The sequence below is a fragment of the Dryobates pubescens genome, chromosome 10, assembly GCF_014839835.1.
Source record: "Dryobates pubescens isolate bDryPub1 chromosome 10, bDryPub1.pri, whole genome shotgun sequence".
Classification (NCBI taxonomy): Eukaryota; Metazoa; Chordata; class Aves; order Piciformes; family Picidae; genus Dryobates; species Dryobates pubescens.
In genome coordinates this window covers 30761410-30778863 of record NC_071621.1, presented here as the reverse complement: position 1 = coordinate 30778863, position 17454 = coordinate 30761410, and the positions used below count along the sequence as shown (strand labels likewise).

Genomic DNA, 17454 nt, shown 5'->3' with positions numbered 1-17454 from the left:
GTAAGATATGTTTTGTGCTGTCTTTTCATGTAAAAGAAACATATAAAAAGCTGAACTGTATCCACAAAATGAGAGCAGAATTCCAATTTCACCTCTTGGGTTTTACCCTGGTTTTTCAATTGAGCCATGAAAATGATCAAGGGGTTGGAACACCTCTGCTACAAAATCAGGCTGAGGGAGCTGGGGTTATTCAGCCTGGAGAAGAGGAGGCTCTGGGGAGACCTAATAGCAGCCTTCCAGTACCTGAAGGGGACCTACGTGAAGCATGGAGAGAGACTGTAGTGATAGAGGACAAGGGGCAATGGCTTCAAACTAGAGAAGTGTAGATTTATATTGGGTGTTAGAACAAATTCTTCACCATGAGGGGAGTGGAATACTGGAACAGGTTGCCCAGGGAGGGAGGTAGTTGAGGCCTTATCCCTGGAGATATCCAAAGTGAGGCTCAACAGGGCTCTGGGCCCTGCTGACTGCAGAGGGGGTTGGGCTAGATGACTTTAGAGGGTGCCTTCCAACCAAGACCATTCTATGATTCCTTGATAATTGCTTTTGAATAAATGTCATCTATACCTATTTTTTTTATATATATATATATATATATATAATAAGTCTATATGTTATATATATCTCTATCTGTATAGCTAGAGATCTACATAGTAGAGAACTATACACAATTTAAAAACACATGTATTTACATATATAAAATGATGGTAAATGATTAATTAAATATTAAATATTAAAATATTAATTATACTTTTTTTTGTCTGTTTTTTTGCAGTGTATCCATCAGTGGAACCAGGTTGGTTAAAAGCAACTTATGAAGGCAAAACAGGACTCGTTCCTGAGAATTATGTTGTCTTCCTCTAGTAATCTTTAGTGGACAGCAATATCTTCATGGTATCCATGGTAACAAATAATAAGCACTATGATTTTTATCTGACACAGATATGGGATCAGCCTGTTAGCTGAGTGGTAGATAGCCTTCAGCTACTGCAGCTGCAGGTTACACAGCTCCCTATTAATGGAACAGAATGTAATGAAACAGTTAACAGTTTCTGTACTGAAGACGGTACTTTGTTGAAATAACTTCCATTGTTTGCAGAAGGTTGTTCTGTTCTTCTTTTGTGGGCAAGGAACACTAGGGCAATAAAACTGAAAAAAACCCCACATAATAAGTTGCTTGTTGTTTAGCTGCAGACTTTCAGGACCTAGGCTGTTGCTCACAGAAGTGTGAAATGTAGAGGCAATGCACTCTACAACGTTTCTTGCAATCTGTGATTTTCAATAGGGAAAACTGTACTTTATTTCATTTTTTCCATAATGTATGTAATGCTTCTCGGGTGGATCTGAATTCTCCCTTAGAAAACTCGATGCTAAAATTAGTCCTAATCATTTCAAAGAAGAAATTCATTTCCCATACATCAGAAGTTTGAACTTCTGGCAGTCATGGGATTACAACATGTATATAATTTATGCAACTGATAATAAGATCACTTTATACACTGCTTGGAGAGTAAAGGTTCGTTCAAAATGTGATATCTTTAACCTATGTTTCATTCAAATACTTCTCAAATTTACTTCCTTCTTTCTGTATCAGCATAGATAATATTAACAGCTTTTATTTCTAAGATACCCATCACCTGGAAGATATTCTCAGTGCATCTCAGAACAGTATGTGTAGGAAAGAAGGAGATGCTGAATCTGGACTGGCTGGTAGTCATGTGAAGCAAGCAGTGAAAAACAGCAGCATGTTTTGAAACCTGAGAGAATGGTAAATGGTAACTGAGTCCTTTTCCAACTTTGTTTCCATTGCAAATAAGACAAATGGCCTGAGAAGTAGCTGATTTTATAAGCTATGAATGCTGAAAGCTTCACGTGGCAATAAAAGTACTTAGCATTATTTCTTCTGACTTCCGCCTAACTACTTAACAAAGATTTCTGCCCTCCCACAGAATAAAAAAGCCTCAATTTCCTAAAGTTTTGTAAAGACCCATTGGTTGCTCCTGGTAGGACTGAACAAGAAGGCAGGCAAAGGGAAAAGAAAAACAACAAAACCAAACACAAACCCAACAAAGTAACAAAGCAAAGCAAAACAAAAATAAACCAAAACACCCTAACACAACCATAGACAGCTTTCTTCCATACTTTGAGAGCAAACATAAACTGCTTGCTTGGCTACCTAGCATGCCTGGCTGAAAACCAATGGATTTCAGCTCCATATCAGTAGTCCTTCAGCATTAGTGCTACAGAAAGAATTCCCTGTTTCAGAGACACAGTTCTTTCTCCAGTCACAGAAATCAGTATCTAAGCCCTCTGTTGATTTCTGAGTTGCATACCACATCCCAAAGTTTTAAGGAAGAACTTCTGTTAGGATTAAACACATGAGCAATCTTTTAATTGCTTCTTTTCTCTTTCCACACCCTTTTTCTTGTTTAAATTATAAGATCTGTGGCCAACACAAAGAAGCACATCAGAATCCCATTTATTTGTATGTAGTTCATGCTTCTGAGCAGTTCAGTGTTGGAGTTCAGGCTGGGGGCAAAAGCCAACAGGATTCTTCTCCTCACTAATTCAAGTATCAAGTGGTGACCAGGGAAGCAGAGAGGCTAGAAAAGCATCCTCCTAAGAAACATCTGGCTCTTCAGGGGGAAAGTCTGGGTAAGACTGCAGGCAGTTGGGAACAGACCCTCCTGAATTAGTGACTGAGTGATCCTGGGTTGATTGGATAGTGTTGGGTGATAGGTTGGACTCTGTGATCTTGGAGGTCTTATCCAACCTGGTTTCTTCTCTTCTCTTCTCTTCTCTTCTCTTCTCTTCTCTTCTCTTCTCTTCTCTTCTCTTCTCTTCTCTTCTCTTCTCTTCTCTTCTCTTCTCTTCTCTTCTCTTCTCTTCTCTTCTCTTCTCTTCTCTTCTCTTCTCTTCTCTTCTCTTCTCTTCTCTTCTCTTCTCTTCTCTTCTCTTCTCTTCTCTTCTCTTCTCTTCTCTTCTTTCTCTCTTCTCTCCCTGTTTCTGTTCTGTTCACTCTAAACAGATTTATTAAGTCCAAAATCAGTTTTCACTTCACCTTAAGCCTAGACTGTGCTCAGTGCATCATGGTGAAGGCTTGTTCTAGACATTGTCACAGGCATCGAAGGCAGACATGTGTGTACTTACTTAATTTGCCCAGAGCAGATGTGAAAGGAAGTGAAGAGAAAATCCCAATAAGTCTTTTCTCATCCAAGTGAGGCTTTCTTAGTTTTAAGGCAAGCCAAGTTTCCTTAGTGTAAGCTATGCCAGAAATTGCCATCGACCTGAGCAGAGCAACCTGAGTTTGTAGTTTTGCTCTATTTCATAATCCAAAAATTGCAGGCTGTCAAAAGTCTTACCTCTGCTGACCTTCCCAGGAGAAGTGCTGCTGCAGGCAGAAAGGAGCAGAAAGGGAGGCAGAGCTTTGAGCAAAGGCTGAAGGCCCAGCACGTGTCTCACCCAGGCAGAGAAATGCAGTGGTTTGAGGAAAAATCACAACTTCTTTTATTTATTGCACAGGGGTCAGTGGCAAACTGACCTGTGCTGAATATCCTTTGATGGTTTCTTATACCTCTTAGGAGCAATTGAGTTGTGTGAAATTCTTGAGGGACAGTGAAATAGAAACTGCTTGCTCTTACTTGCTTTGTCCTGATTTTAAAGGGTTGTTTAAAAGCTAACCTTAGGTAATCTCACAGCCTGTCTGTATGTCTGCCTGTTCTCTGAAACCAGCTGATCTGAGATGCCAAATTCATTTCAAATGCTGTAAAAATGCAAAATTCAATCACAGTTTAAGTAAACAGAACCTGCATATGCTGAGGTAAAGAGATGCTGTTGTAGAAAGACCTGGTGGAAGATGCTGTTGTAGAAAGACCTGTAGAAAGACCTCCTCCCTGTGGAGGAGAGGTGTTTGTCTATTCCCATGCCTTCATCTCACGTTAGGCATGGAACAGAATTGCAGAAGCCAACTTCATAAGAGAATGGATCCCATTCATCCCACTGCTCACAAAACAGATCTGTATCTTGCTCTGCAAGGCTGCACTTTTTTAGGCCTTTCTGCTTTCTAAGAAGCTATACCATACGACTGGAAACTAACTTGGTGTTCTGAGACTGAAGTGGGAGGGAGGGCAGCACCAAAGCTTGTCTAATGATGCTACTCCCAGGCCTGACCAAAAATCCCTTCTGAAGATTGGAAAGGATCAGAAATCCATAGAACATATAAATGAAGATATAGTATCTTGGGAGTGCCTAACAAAAAACTTAGGCAAGCTGAACTAAATTAGTTCATAGTATTGATTTGCTGTGTTTATGGAGGAGTCGCTCTACAAGCAAAGGTGGCACAAGGAATGGAGAAGCATAGGTATTTGGTGTGTCACCAAACTGAATACCAAAAAGCCCAATATGGAATGGAATGGAATGGAATGGAATACAATACAATACAATACAATACAATACAATACAATACAATACAATAGGTTGGAAGAGACCTTCAAGATCATCGTGTCCAACCTATCATCCAACACCACCCAGCCAATTAAACCATGCAATAGAATAGAATAATTATCTTTAATTAATTATTATTATTACCCTTCCTAAAAGAAAGCAGCAAGCAGCAGGGCTTGTTCCAGATACCACTGCAGACCTCGAGGTAGATGACCCCCTGTGATTACTGTTGGTCTTGTGGAAATAATGTCTGTACCCACAAGGGTTTTTCCTGTCAAACCTTTTGATGTGTGTTGCAGCACAAACCCGAACCCAGTGGCTAGTGTGAAGGACTGCTATATTGTATGATAAATATGTAAAGTATATTGATATTTTATAGTCACTCTTTTTTATTAATGATGCTAAAGATGGGAAAAAAAAAACCCTGGCTTTTTTGGGGGTGTAATTCCTATGAGTTCAGTGTTAAAATGTCCTTGCCATGTTTTGGCATTTAGAGTTATATGTAACAAAGCTTCTAAATTAAACCATAGCTATCACTTGTGTCCCTAATTAATCTATGAAGTTCATTGTTTGATTACTTCTGGGGGGAGGGAGGGGGGGAAATGCACAGATTTGCTGTTCAGCACTATTCTATGACACTAATAGTAACTTATTTTCCTTTATGTGTATTTGCTGGTGCTAATCTCTGGTTTTTGCCTGTAATTGGATTCATTGTAATATGCCTTTAGGAAAAACATATTAGGAGAGGAGAAGTTGCAAAACTCAGCAGTTCAGAACAATAATTACATCAACAACAGAAAAAAAAATGTATGGTTGTAATTGGGGGGGGGGGGGGGGGGGGGGGGGAGGGGGTTATTACATTTCTCCAGTGGTCTCTTTTCTGCTTAATAAGATTGCATAAGAAGAAATAATGAAACTAAAAAGCATATTGTTATCCATGCTTCTTTTCCTAAGGCAGCAGTTTGTGTGATTCTTAATTGAGAAGCAAGAATTAGATCCCAATAGGGGAGCTCATCTTCTAGACCAGGGTGGATCTTCCCCACTGATGGAAACTCAGAGCTCTAGTGAAGTCAAAGACGGACCCATGGCAATTTATAGGGAGGGTTTGCTGGCCAGGAGCACCCAGAATGTAAATGGAATAGTCTTTCAATGGGGTAATATATATCTTGGCATTAGCCTTTCTTTCAGCAGAGTGCCTATGTAAATCATTCAGTTACCAGAGATCAAGGTGTAGGCAATGTACAGTCTTGCTCTTTGTGATCACGTAGCCCTGACAGCTGCTGCTGCTGCCCTTCCAGTTTCTGCTACTATGAAAGTCAGACTGTTGATCAGGCTGTTTCAGTACAAGTTGGGAGGTCTCTTCTTTTTGTTAAGTTTTTACACGGGCTTTGGGAGTTTGCTTTGTATTGGTTTAATGAGGTGCTTGGTATCCAAACAGCTACTAATGCAATGTTGGAATTCAGTCACTGAAGATCATAGCATTGTTTTTCTTGTCCTGTATGTGGCAGTGTTTAATAAGCCATTGGATTACCCTTATTATTTTAAGTGTAAGGAATGGTGCTTTCACCCTTGGATGTCTCAGCTGAAAGCTGTTCTGCATCTGAGCTTTTTGCAAGTGTTCTGCTGGGAGTTGTCATCGAAGTTCTGGCACTGAAGATAGCAGCGTGACCTCAGCATGAGAAGAGTTTCTGTTACAGCAAAGGACAAAGCAGCTGAACAGGGCACATGGATAGTTTCAAATATTTATGACAATTGCTGAGGTATTAGAGTTTATAGGGGTGACTTTAGATACTATATGTTATTTTAATAGGAAAGCATATGCAATCAATAACTATATATTTAATAAAGTCCTACTAAATTATCTTATTGAACTCTCTGTTTATTTTGTGGTGTGGTTTCAATAATTATCTGCACTCTGTGTGTATATATCTCCATGTAAATAACTGGCATGACATGCATAAGCTGGCTTGCAGACATAATTCTATGTTGTTCTTTACACTGTATTTCTAAAGTTTGAAAAAAACAAAACAAAACCCTGTTTCTAAAAATAAAAAGCCTTTCCACACAAACTGGGGGGTTGTAGTTTTATTTGGGGCTGCTTAGTTTGGAAAAGAGGAGGCTGAGGGGGAGACCTCATTGCTCTGCACAACTACCTCAATGCAGCCCAGAAAGCCAATCAGATCCCGGGCTGCAGCAAGAGAAGTGTGGCCAGCAGGTCAAGGGAGGTGATTCTCTCCCTCTACTCAGCTCTGGTGAGATCCCACCTGGAGTATGCACCCAGTTCTGGAGCCCCTATTATGACAGGGATATGGAGGTGCTGGAAGGTGTCCAGAGAAGGGCCACGAGGATGATCAGAGGGCTGGAGCACCTCTCCTATGAGGACAGACTGAAGGAGTTGGGGCTGTTCAGTCTGCAGAAGAGAAGGTTCCAAGGTGGCCTAATTGTGGCCTTCCAGTATCTGAAGGGGGCCTACAAGAAGGCTGGGGAGGGACTTCTCAGCATATCAGGTAGTGATAGGACTAGGGGGAATGGAATGAAGCTGGAGGTGGGGAGATTCAGGCTGGATGTGAGGAGGAAGTTCTTCACCATGAAAGTGGTGAAGCCCTGGAATGGGTTGTCCAGGGAGGTAGTTGGGGCCCTGTCCCTGGAGGTATTTAAGACCAGGCTGGATGAGGCTCTGGCCAGCCTGATCTAGTGTGGGGTGTCCCTGCCCATGGCAGGGGGGTTGGAACTAGATGATCCTTGTGGTCCCTTCCAACCCTGACTGATACTATGGTACTATGATACATGAAAGGATGCTGCAGAGCAGCTGATGCTGGTCTCTTCTCACAGGTAATTAGTGATAGAACAAGAGGGGATGGCCTCAAGCTGCAACTGGGTAGGTTTAGACTGGACATTGGGAAAAAACTTCTCATAGAAAGAGTGGTCAGGCATTGGAATGGGCTGCCCAGGGAGGTGGTTGAGTCACCAACCCTGGATGTGTCATTTGGATGTGGTGCTTGGGGATATGGTTTAAGGGTGAACCTTGTAGCATAGGGTTATCAGTTGGACACGGTGATCCTGAGGGTGTTTGCCAGCCTGCGTGTTTCTGTGATCATTGTTTTCACATTTAGCATCTGGTTCAGTTTCTTTCCCAAGTAGTAACACTTGTGTGCTACTTCCATCCATGCTTACATTTTTGAGTGACATTTCACCTATGAGGATACTTTACATAAAGGACATTGCTCCTGAAGTTGAGCAATGGGCATGCATATGAATACGAGAAAACAGTATGTCATCTGCTGTCCTGGTCACAGGGAAGTCTCCCAAGATACAGCTTTTGAGGGAAATGACAACTCTGAGTGTTAGGTAGCAAGAGGCACAGCCCTGGTATATCAAAAACATCATGGATGAGTTCTTTGCCTCTGAAAAGGAGCAGATGGCTGGCTCACAGGATGGGAGTTTGATTCCAGCAGCACTCCCTGTGAGGGAGGTAACATGAGTGGAGTGGTTTCTGCAAGTTTCCTTATATTGCTTTCACAGTATTTCTCCAAGGCTCTTCACCTCAGTGACCTGCAGCTTTTCTAGCCCTTGGGAGAGTTACTTCCAGCACCAACTGCCTGAGGCAAGGAGATTTGTGGACAGCCTCACCTTTCTCCTGAAGGGACCCTGCAAAAGCCCAAGAGGCTTTTATACCCCTGAGACAATCAGTCTTCATTATGGTATTAACTAAAAACAACTAAGTTTCTTGAAAAAAGATCAAACCAGCCAGCTAATAAACTCTTTCCCCATTCTCTGGGTGGTTAGGCTGTGACAGTTCAGAAAACTGCTGCATCAGACACTGGGAATATGAGTCCTGCTGCTGCAGGCCTGGCTGCTTCCTGATGCCTGCCCTGGGCATGGACTGCTGTGGGCTCCTGCTGGCCTCCTCTCCTGCCAGCCAGTCCCAGCCTCACCAGAGCCTCCCTGGGCACATCAGTCTCATCTGGACACTGCACCTGTGGCTCTGCTCAGGGGGACACCAGACACAACTGAAAACACACCATAAATACCGTGGCCATAAATAAAAATGGGCTAATTGGAGAAGCAAAACAAGACAGGCCACTGCATTAGCTGTATTTCTCATGCAGCTTTCTAACAGCTGCTCTTGGGTACAGCTGCACAGCTCTCCTCACTTGAAGATTTCAGAGATAAGGAGTCTGCTTCCATGTCACCTGCAGTCACTAAACATGCTGAGGTGCTAGCATCATGTCTAGTATGAGGCTAGGGAGAAGGAAGGGTTCGCTTTGCCAGGGACCAAGGGATGCAGCTGAGCTGGGCAAAGCCACTTCTGACTCTGTTAGTGCTGCTGGAAAAACCTGAGAAGGAAAGAAGCTGCAACAAGTAACTTACTGCCTTAAAGCTTACTGAGCTACATCTGATGTAGGACATAAGAACTGTGATATAAGCTGTCACCTAGAGGAAACATCTCTGACCCGGTCACTACTCATTCCTTGAAACACTCTGCCACCACAGGGTCTTTGGGAAGGAAGGCTAAGTGTGGGAGCAGCAGAGCAGCTGAGTGTAGATGCCAGCAGATGCCCACCCTGCCCTACTGCTCTTTTGTGCCTGGCAGGTTGGGAGTAGATCTGTGAGCCTGTGCCTGTACCCATATAGGCTGGATGGTGGCAGCTCAGTCTGGGGCTGAGCACTTGCAGATTGATTAACCTCTGCTTCTGCTGAGACCCATGAAAGCATGTGTGGTAAGAGCTGCTGCAGGTGCCCAACCCTGCGCAGTTGAGCAGGCATAAAAGGGAATGAAGGATGTGTGCATTTTGGTAGTTCCCCAAAACGATAATTCATCACTGATTTTATGTTCAAAGTCCCAGATAAAATGGCTGATTTTCTCTTGCAGTTTTCTGCCCTTTCCCATGGGGATGCAGGCTCCTTGGCTTTCAGATCCTCTGATAACAAGACTGAACACAGCCTAGTTTGGGGTATAGACTAAGCCCTAAAATAGATCTCATCACTCATTCCCCAGTGGCTGTAGGGATGTTTTTCTTGGCATCAGTCAATAACTAGGATTTTTCTCTATTTCTGACTGGCTACATGTTGAGATTTCAGTGAGTATTTAAAAGACTTCAATTCCTGTTGAGCTAACACAACCTTGCTGTGTTACCAGTAAACTGAAAACTCCCAAGGGATGAGACACCTGTGTTTCTTCCTAGAAAGCATTAAAACAGATTTCCTTCTTTGCTTGCATTAGGGCACCTTACGGTGCACGATTCTCATGTGCTTGGAAAAAGGGACCTCCTGCTCTGCAGGCTTTATTGCTTGATAAGCCTACAGCAGGGACTATTGAGCAAGTGAACTGAGATGTAGTTACAGTTTCAAATGAGTGCTCATGTGAGCTGTGGCTGCGCAGAGCCCCTGCCACGCTGGGCTGAGGGCAAGCAGGGTGCAAGCAGGATGCAAGCAAGGGTTCACAGCCATGCTAGCTGTGCCTCTGCAGGGCCATGCCAGCTGCAGCCCCTTGTGCTAGGAAAGAGACTTTTCAGTGATCCACTGTGGTGTGGGCTGAGCAGGATACAAAGACAGCCCAGGTCCCAGCTGGGAATGTTTTCTCATTAATTGGGCATAATTCACTCCTGCTTTTCTAACACAAACACCATGCTTATTAAGCATGGTAAACAAGGTATTCACACTTTGATCTTTCACAGTTTTCTATCATGCTTGTGAAGCTTTTCCTGTGTAATTTGGATTAATCACTGATAGGGAAAGAAAGTATTGAAAGATATTCTTGGCTTCTTTTGCAATGGTTGGTTGCTTTTCTATTGTATTTATGGCAACCAGCTCAAAAGCTGAACCAACCTGGAGCAAGGGCCTTTGCCAAAGATCACGGTGTGCTTTCTTAATGTAAACATGGAGGGATGCATGGGAACACTGAGTGACCTCCACTGTCGGTACAAAAAGGAGTCTTGACTCACTTGAAAGTACTTTGGTAATTGGAATACATCTTCCTGCCAGCAGAATTGAGGAGCTGATTCGTTAGGCTCAGCACGGGTGTATTTCATTTCAAATTATTGTTAATGGCTCTCATGTGCCCTTAGAAGGGATTAGAGTCCATCTGAATTGAAAACATCAGTGACTTGTGGCTGTTGATGGTCATGGCTTTTGTCTTCTTACAAAAAAAGAGGCTTTCAAAGGCAAACCAACAGCGTGTCTGGATTTGGGGTGTCTTCAAAACGAGACTTGGCAGGGCATCCTTCACACCACAGCGACCATGGGCTCCATCCCCACCGGCAAGCAGCGGGCTTTGTGGTGTGGGGTGCTAAAAGGGGTGGTGGGCTCATCCTTTGGGAGACTCAAGGCGATGGATGGAGGGCATGAGGCGTCCCAGCTCAGAGCAGGAGCCACAGGCTCCAACCAAGCTCATCTGAATCATAGAATCATAGAATCAATAAGGTTGGAAAAGACCTCAGAGATCATCAAGTCCAACCTGTCACCCAACACCTCATGACTACTAAATCATAGCTTCAAGTGCCACGTCCAATCCCCTCCTGAACACCTCCAGGGATGGTGACTCTACCACCTCCCTGGGCAGCACATTCCAATGGCCAATTACTCTTTCTGGGAAGAACTTTCTCCTCACCTCCAGCCTAAACTTCCCCTGGCACAGCTTGAGACTGTGTCCTCTTGTTCTGGTGCTGGTTGCCTGGGAGAAGAAACCAACCCCCTTCTGGCTACAACCTCCCTTCAGGTAGTTGCAGACAGCAATAAGGTCTCCCCTGAGCCTCCTCTTCTCCAGGCTAAGCAACCCCAGCTCCCTCAGCCTCTCCTTGTAGGGCTGTGCTCCAAACCCCTCCCCAGCCTCGTTGCCCTTCTCTGGACGCATTCAAGAGTCTCGATGTCCTTCTTAAATTGAGAGGCCCAGAACTGGACACAGGACTCAAGGTGTGGCCTAACCAGTACAGCTGAGTACAGGGGCACAATGACCTCCCTGCTCCTGCTGGCCACATTATTCCTGATGCAGGCCAGGATGCCATTGGCCTTCTTGGCCACCTGGGCACACTACTGGCTCATGTTCAGCCAGCTGTCAACCAGTACCCCCAGGTCCCTTTCTGCCTGGCTGCTCTCCAACGTGTAGCACTGCATGGGGTTGTGGTGAGCAAAGTGCAGCATCCGACACTTGAACTTGCTGAATGCCAACATGCTGGACTCTGCCCATCTGTCCAGCCTGTCAAGGTCCCTCTGCAGAGCCCATCTACCCCCTGGGGACTTTATAGTCCAGACATGGCATTGCTGGGGAAATGTCAGCACACCCCCCAAGCAGGTGAGATAGCTGTGTGGTGGGAAAGCCATGAGAAACACTTCAGAGGACAATTCACAAACCTGGGCGGGAGAAAGCTAAGAAACCTGAGCCAGATCAATCCATAGAGTGTTCCTCCAAATAAATTAACTGGCACACAGGATAAAACTGGTTCCTAGAATGAAACGAATGCTGTTTGCAAGGACCTCACAAGATAACACAGATTAGGGTTTGGGCATGCCCGAGCTGTGAAGTGGAGCACAAAGCACTGGGAATGGAGTGCTGGCTGGGATTCCTGAATTGCCACAATATGCATCCTTGGGGGATATTGTTGGGGGAAAATCCACCCCCCAAAAAAAATCCCCACATTTGGAGACTCCAGCAGCACCCTCCAAGGACATCTGAAGGAAACAGGTAGATAGAAGATGACTTCAGATTAAGGTACAAACAAATTGTGTTGGGGATCCATACATAAACCAACAGCTTAAATAGTCACTTTATTTCCTGACACCACTTTTGGTTGAGGGATGCTCGTTTGGTTCTGAAAAGCACCACTTCTGTTCTGCAGCTGTGACAAATTTTGCCTGCTTTGGAGGTGAAAAATGTTCATTCCACACAATGCCCCTTCTGGTACAGGCTCAATATGGGATCTCCCCAGACCCTTCCTTGAGAAGTCTGCACTCAAAGCCACACGAGTGCTTCTCCAAGCCTCCATCTGTGACTTCTGACATCATTTTGCTTTGGAACAGGGCCTTCACTCTGCCTTCCCCTCTGCCCTCCCCATCCCCCTGTAGCTCAGATGATGCAAAACCAGCAAGCACAACCATTTTTACCTTTGGAGCAACACAGAACTAAGTTGTACAAAGAGGTTCAGGTTCTGCCACCACTGAAGCCTTTCTGTAATAGTTTTTCAAGAGGGGATTGGATGTGGCACATGGTGCCATGGTTTAGTAGTCATGAGGTCTGTGGTGACAGGTTGGACTTGATGATCTTTGAGGTCTTTTCCAACCTTGTTGCTTCTATGATTCTATGATTCTAAGATTCTATGATTCTCTCATCTGTTTAAATGTTTCCTTGAAACTGGGTGTTAGGAGCAACTTCTTTACCATGAGGGTGGTGCAACACTGCACAGGTTGCTGAGGAATGTAGCTGAAGCCCCGTCCCTGAAGATATTCAAGGTCAGGCTGGACAAGGCTCTGAGTAACCTGATCTAGTGGAAGATGCCCCTGCTTCCTGCAGGGGGGGTTGGAGTAGATGGCCTTTGAAGGTCCCTTCCAACCCAGACCATTCTGTGATTCTATGATTCCATGAATAGAGGGAAAATACCACAATGTTCTTTGTGTGCCTCTCTCACAAGCAGCAGGTGGAACAAACACAGCTCTTTGCTTTTCACAACTTCCAAGGGACTCATTTGGGTCAGTTGCCTTCTGTTGGGTGCATCACACTTGAATAAAACAGCAGTACCTCAAAACCCTTCACAGCACTGGGTGATTTAGGACAGTGGCCTCCTCTTAGCATCACCTCAAGTTGGCTCCATTTAGTGCCTTCTCCAGCCGCAGCATCTTCGTTATTGACACACATGAAACCAAACTGCGGTTTCGTCTGAGTTACTGCATGGCAGGAGCTCTGACACCACTTACTTCTTTCACCTAGATAATCAGAAAATAACAGGGTTGTCTTCTCTGTGAGCAGCAGATGATTATTGCATGAACTCATTTGTGTGTTTAAGTGACAGTTCACCTGCACTGTGGAGAGAGGAGTGAGTCTCTGTAGCACCTCTATCATTACAGAGTCGGAGCTGTTACAGGAAAAAAACCATCCCAGTTAGGTAGGCTGTATGAGCTAAAGGTTAAAGCAAAGACTTCCACCACAGAGGGCTTAAACACCACATTTCAAATAGTGAATAACCTTATTCTCATTTTTATACCCTTCCATTACCATGCCTGGAAAAACAAACAAAAAACCCAAACAAAACCCCACCAAAAAAATTCTTGAGTAGAAGAGGTAGGCACTGGGACTGCATTGGGATGTAGCATGCACATACAAAGTCATTCCACTCAATCCAGAGAAATATTCTTGCATAAATATATAACTGGAGACTAAATAAAGGTACCACTACAGGTGTGCTCAGCTGAATGCATGTTTAAGGAGGAGCAGAGTCTCCCGAGCTGGCACACTGTAGGTCCTCAGTGTCTCAAAAACCCCTTATTTTCTTCTGGGTGCCAGCTGGCAATAGCATTTCCACTTTAAAGAAATCCTTGTATTTTCTATTAATCAAATGCCTTCCACTATTGTTAAATATTGCATGGAATGGTTTTTAACTAACTGGGGGAAAAATCATCTCTATGTGATAAATCCCAATCTGGTCAAACTGTTTATGATAACAGTATCACAGTATCACCAAGGTTGGAAGAGACCTCAAAGATCATCGAGTCCACAGACCTCATGACTAAACCATGGCACCAAGTGCCACATCCAATCCCCTCTTGAACACCTCCAGGGATGGGGACTCCACCACCTCCCTGGGCAGCACATTCCAATGATGAATGATTCTCTCAGTGAAGAACTTTCTCCTCACCTCCAGCCTAAACTTCCCCTGGCACAGCTTGAGACTGTGTCATCTTGTTCTAGTGCTGGTTGCCTGGGAGAGGAGACCAACCCCTTCCTGCCTACAACCACCTTTCAGGTAGTCGTAGAAAACAATGAGGTCTCCCCTGAGCCTCCTCTTCTCCAGGCTAAACAACCCCAGCTCCCTCAGCCTCTCCTCATAGGGCTTGTGCTCAAGGCCTCTCCCCAGCCTCGTTGCCCTTCTCTGGACACGTTCAAGAGTCTCAATGTCCTTCTTAAACTGAGGGGCCCAGAACTGGACACAGGACTCAAGGTGTGGCCTAACCAGTACAGCTGAGTACAGGGGCACAATGACTTCCCTGCTCCTTCTGGCCATACTATTTCTGACGCAGGCCAGGATGCCTTTGGCCTTCTTGGCCACCTGGGCACACTGCTGGCTGTCAGCCTGTACCCTCCAGGTCCCTTTCTGCCTGGCTGCTCTCCAACCACTCTGTCCCCAGCCTGTTGCGCTGTGCCTGCAGCTACCACACTGCAGGTCACACCTTTTAATAACATTTTCCTTTGTGTGTATTTATGCCAGAAGATCAGGATGCATTGTAGCTTAATTTTGTTTGTTTGTTTGTTTTATCCACTAAGAGTTTCACAGCTTGAAGTTTTTATTAAGTCACTACCTTCCACAGAAGGTAAGAAAAGGCTCATTCTTTGAACTTCATGGAAGGTTTGAATTGCAAATAAAATGGAAAATAACCCCACCCCTCCACCACACAGATTTAAATTCTCCAAACAAGCAGTGTGTGTGTCAGTCTAACCTGGAGCTGCCCAAGTAATCAAACTGAAATTAGTCTCCTTCAGTAACCTGAACCAAGGTTTTCAATGCTGACTTTGCTGACAGCACAAGACAGTGTAATCCTGCAATAGTAAGATGAATAGGAATAATAGGAATAGGAATAGGAATAGGAATAGGAATAGGAATAGGAATGGGAATGGGAATGGGATAGAATAGAATAGAATAGAATAGAATAGAATAGAATAGAATAGAATAGAATAGAATAGAATAGACCAGGTTGGAAGAGACCTTCAAGATCATCGAGCCCAACCCATCATCCAACACCGTCTAATCAACTAAACCATGGCACCAAGAACCCCATCCAGTCTCCTCCTAAACACCTCCAGTGATGGCAACTCCACCATCTCCCTGGGCAGCCCATTAGTTAGGTGATTAGCTCCTGCTGTGAGACTACTCCATTTTTGTCATTAACTCCATGGAAGTGCAAGCCCCAGTGTGGCTCCACCAGCCTGGTACTGGTGACTGCACCTCCAGTTACAGCACAGTGCCGTTTGTGTAGGCTTTACCTTCCATCCGGTGGTAACTATAGACTCAGACACTTTCCATACTACTACAGAGTAAGCATATCCCCAGTTTATTGGACATGAGACAATGTAGCTAGACAACACCTTTACAAAAATACTTGAAAGCTATTATTTCAGATGTACAAATAGAGAGCTGCAAGCTGCTCTTCACAAGAGGAAAAGACAGAAGTCTTATACACAAGTCTCTTCTCCTCAAAACCTAAAACCAATAGCAACAAACTGCAAACTATGTCCATCAGAATCTTGAGTGTTAAATACAGAGAATTGCTAACCCCAGCCCAAATATGTCTCCAAGTCAAGGATTATTTGGCTTTCTGCAAAATTTTCCATTGAGGATTGCAAAGCCTCTACAAAGTGCCAATGCATTACACATCCAAGTACTCCTTGGGAAAGAAAGTGTGATGGAGGCAGGGGAGGGATGGGAGAAGAAACATGTAACAAACATGGGAACTGTGCTGCAGATGTTGTGTGAAATGCAGAAAGTGCAAGAGACTGGAGACTGCAGGAGTCCCCAGCCCAGTGTTGAACCTTTAGGTTTTGCTTTTCTCTGTCCTGTAGTTTTTCTTAAAATGAATGGCTGTCTTCAGGGAAGACCTGAGGCATACTTGAAAGGAAAACCTTCCTCATGCTTCCAGAATCTTGACATTTTAATTTGGACAGATGCTTATAACCTTGCCTTGTGAGCAGGCAAAGAGACACCTGCCCTGTATTATGCAAAGCCTGAGAAGGGGTAGCTGTTTCTGTCTCCCAGGGAAACATAAGGTGGCTGTGGCCATCGCTGTGAACTGCATGCAACAGCACACCCAGTGCTGCTGGCTTCGTGTAGAATGGTTGCAAGGAGTGAGCTGGCCAATGCACAGGGTGACTGTCTGCTAAAAGGAGCTTTGGGACCTATGTAACACAAAGGTGCCTCTACTGGGCTGCCCAGTTATTTCTGACTTGGTAGCAAAGTTATTTATTATGCCAACTAGATGGTTTTCATCCAGTGGAGCCACCTGTTTGAAAGTACACAGCCATGGACTTCAGTGATGCAGAGCTCTGGAAAGATGAGTTGCTAGAACATGTCCGGAGAAGGGCAACAAAGCTGGGGAGGGGTTCAGAGCAGAAGCCCTGTGGGGAGAGGCTGAGGGAGCTGGGGTTGTTTAGCCTGGAGAAGAGTAAAGGTCTCAGGGGAGTCCTTCTTGCTCTCTACAACTACCTGAAGGGTGGTTGTAGCCAGGTGGGGGGTGGTCTCTTCTCCCAGACAACCACCAACAGAATGATAGGACACAGTCTCAAGCTGTGCCAGGGAAGATTTAGGCTGGATGTTAGGAGGAAATTCTTCACAGAAAGAGTGATTGGTCATTGGAAGGGGCTGCCCAGGGAGGTGGTGGAGTCACCATCACTGGAAGTGTTTAACAAGAGACCGGATGAGGCACTCAGTGCCATGGTTTAGTTGATTAGATGGTGTTGGGTGATAGGTTGGACTCCATGATCTCAAAGGTCTTTTCCAACCTGGTTCATTCTGGATTGGGGATTCCTGCCAATTGTGTATTTCTTTTTTCCTCAATATAGCAGAGAGAGATTTTATGTGCTGCACTGGCTGGGAGGACATTTAAATTGAGCTGTGGGAAAATGCAATAGAGTGAGACTATATAAATGATACTGTGAGAACTTCCTCACTGATATGCCTCAATGGTAAGCTGGTGGAACTATTGTACCTGCAAACGTGAAAGGGTAATTTAGTTTTCATGGTCAGAAAAACATGATCTATGACTTGTGATGGTATTTTGACAATAACCACAACTCAACACTTGCAAGAAGCT

The 17454-nt window shown here is 44.5% G+C and overlaps 1 protein-coding gene across 1 annotated transcript in view; it reads left to right on the top strand.

Annotated features, from left to right (window-relative positions):
* ARHGAP42 (Rho GTPase activating protein 42) overlaps positions 1–1419 on the top strand; it is a 168110-nt gene extending 166691 nt beyond the window's left edge. Inside the window, exon 24 of the mRNA XM_054164714.1 lies at positions 776–1419. Coding sequence (XP_054020689.1) covers positions 776–864 — 89 coding nt within the window. The 3' untranslated portion in view covers positions 865–1419. The remainder of the gene's footprint in view (positions 1–775) is intronic.
* The last annotated feature ends 16035 nt before the right edge of the window (positions 1420–17454 follow it).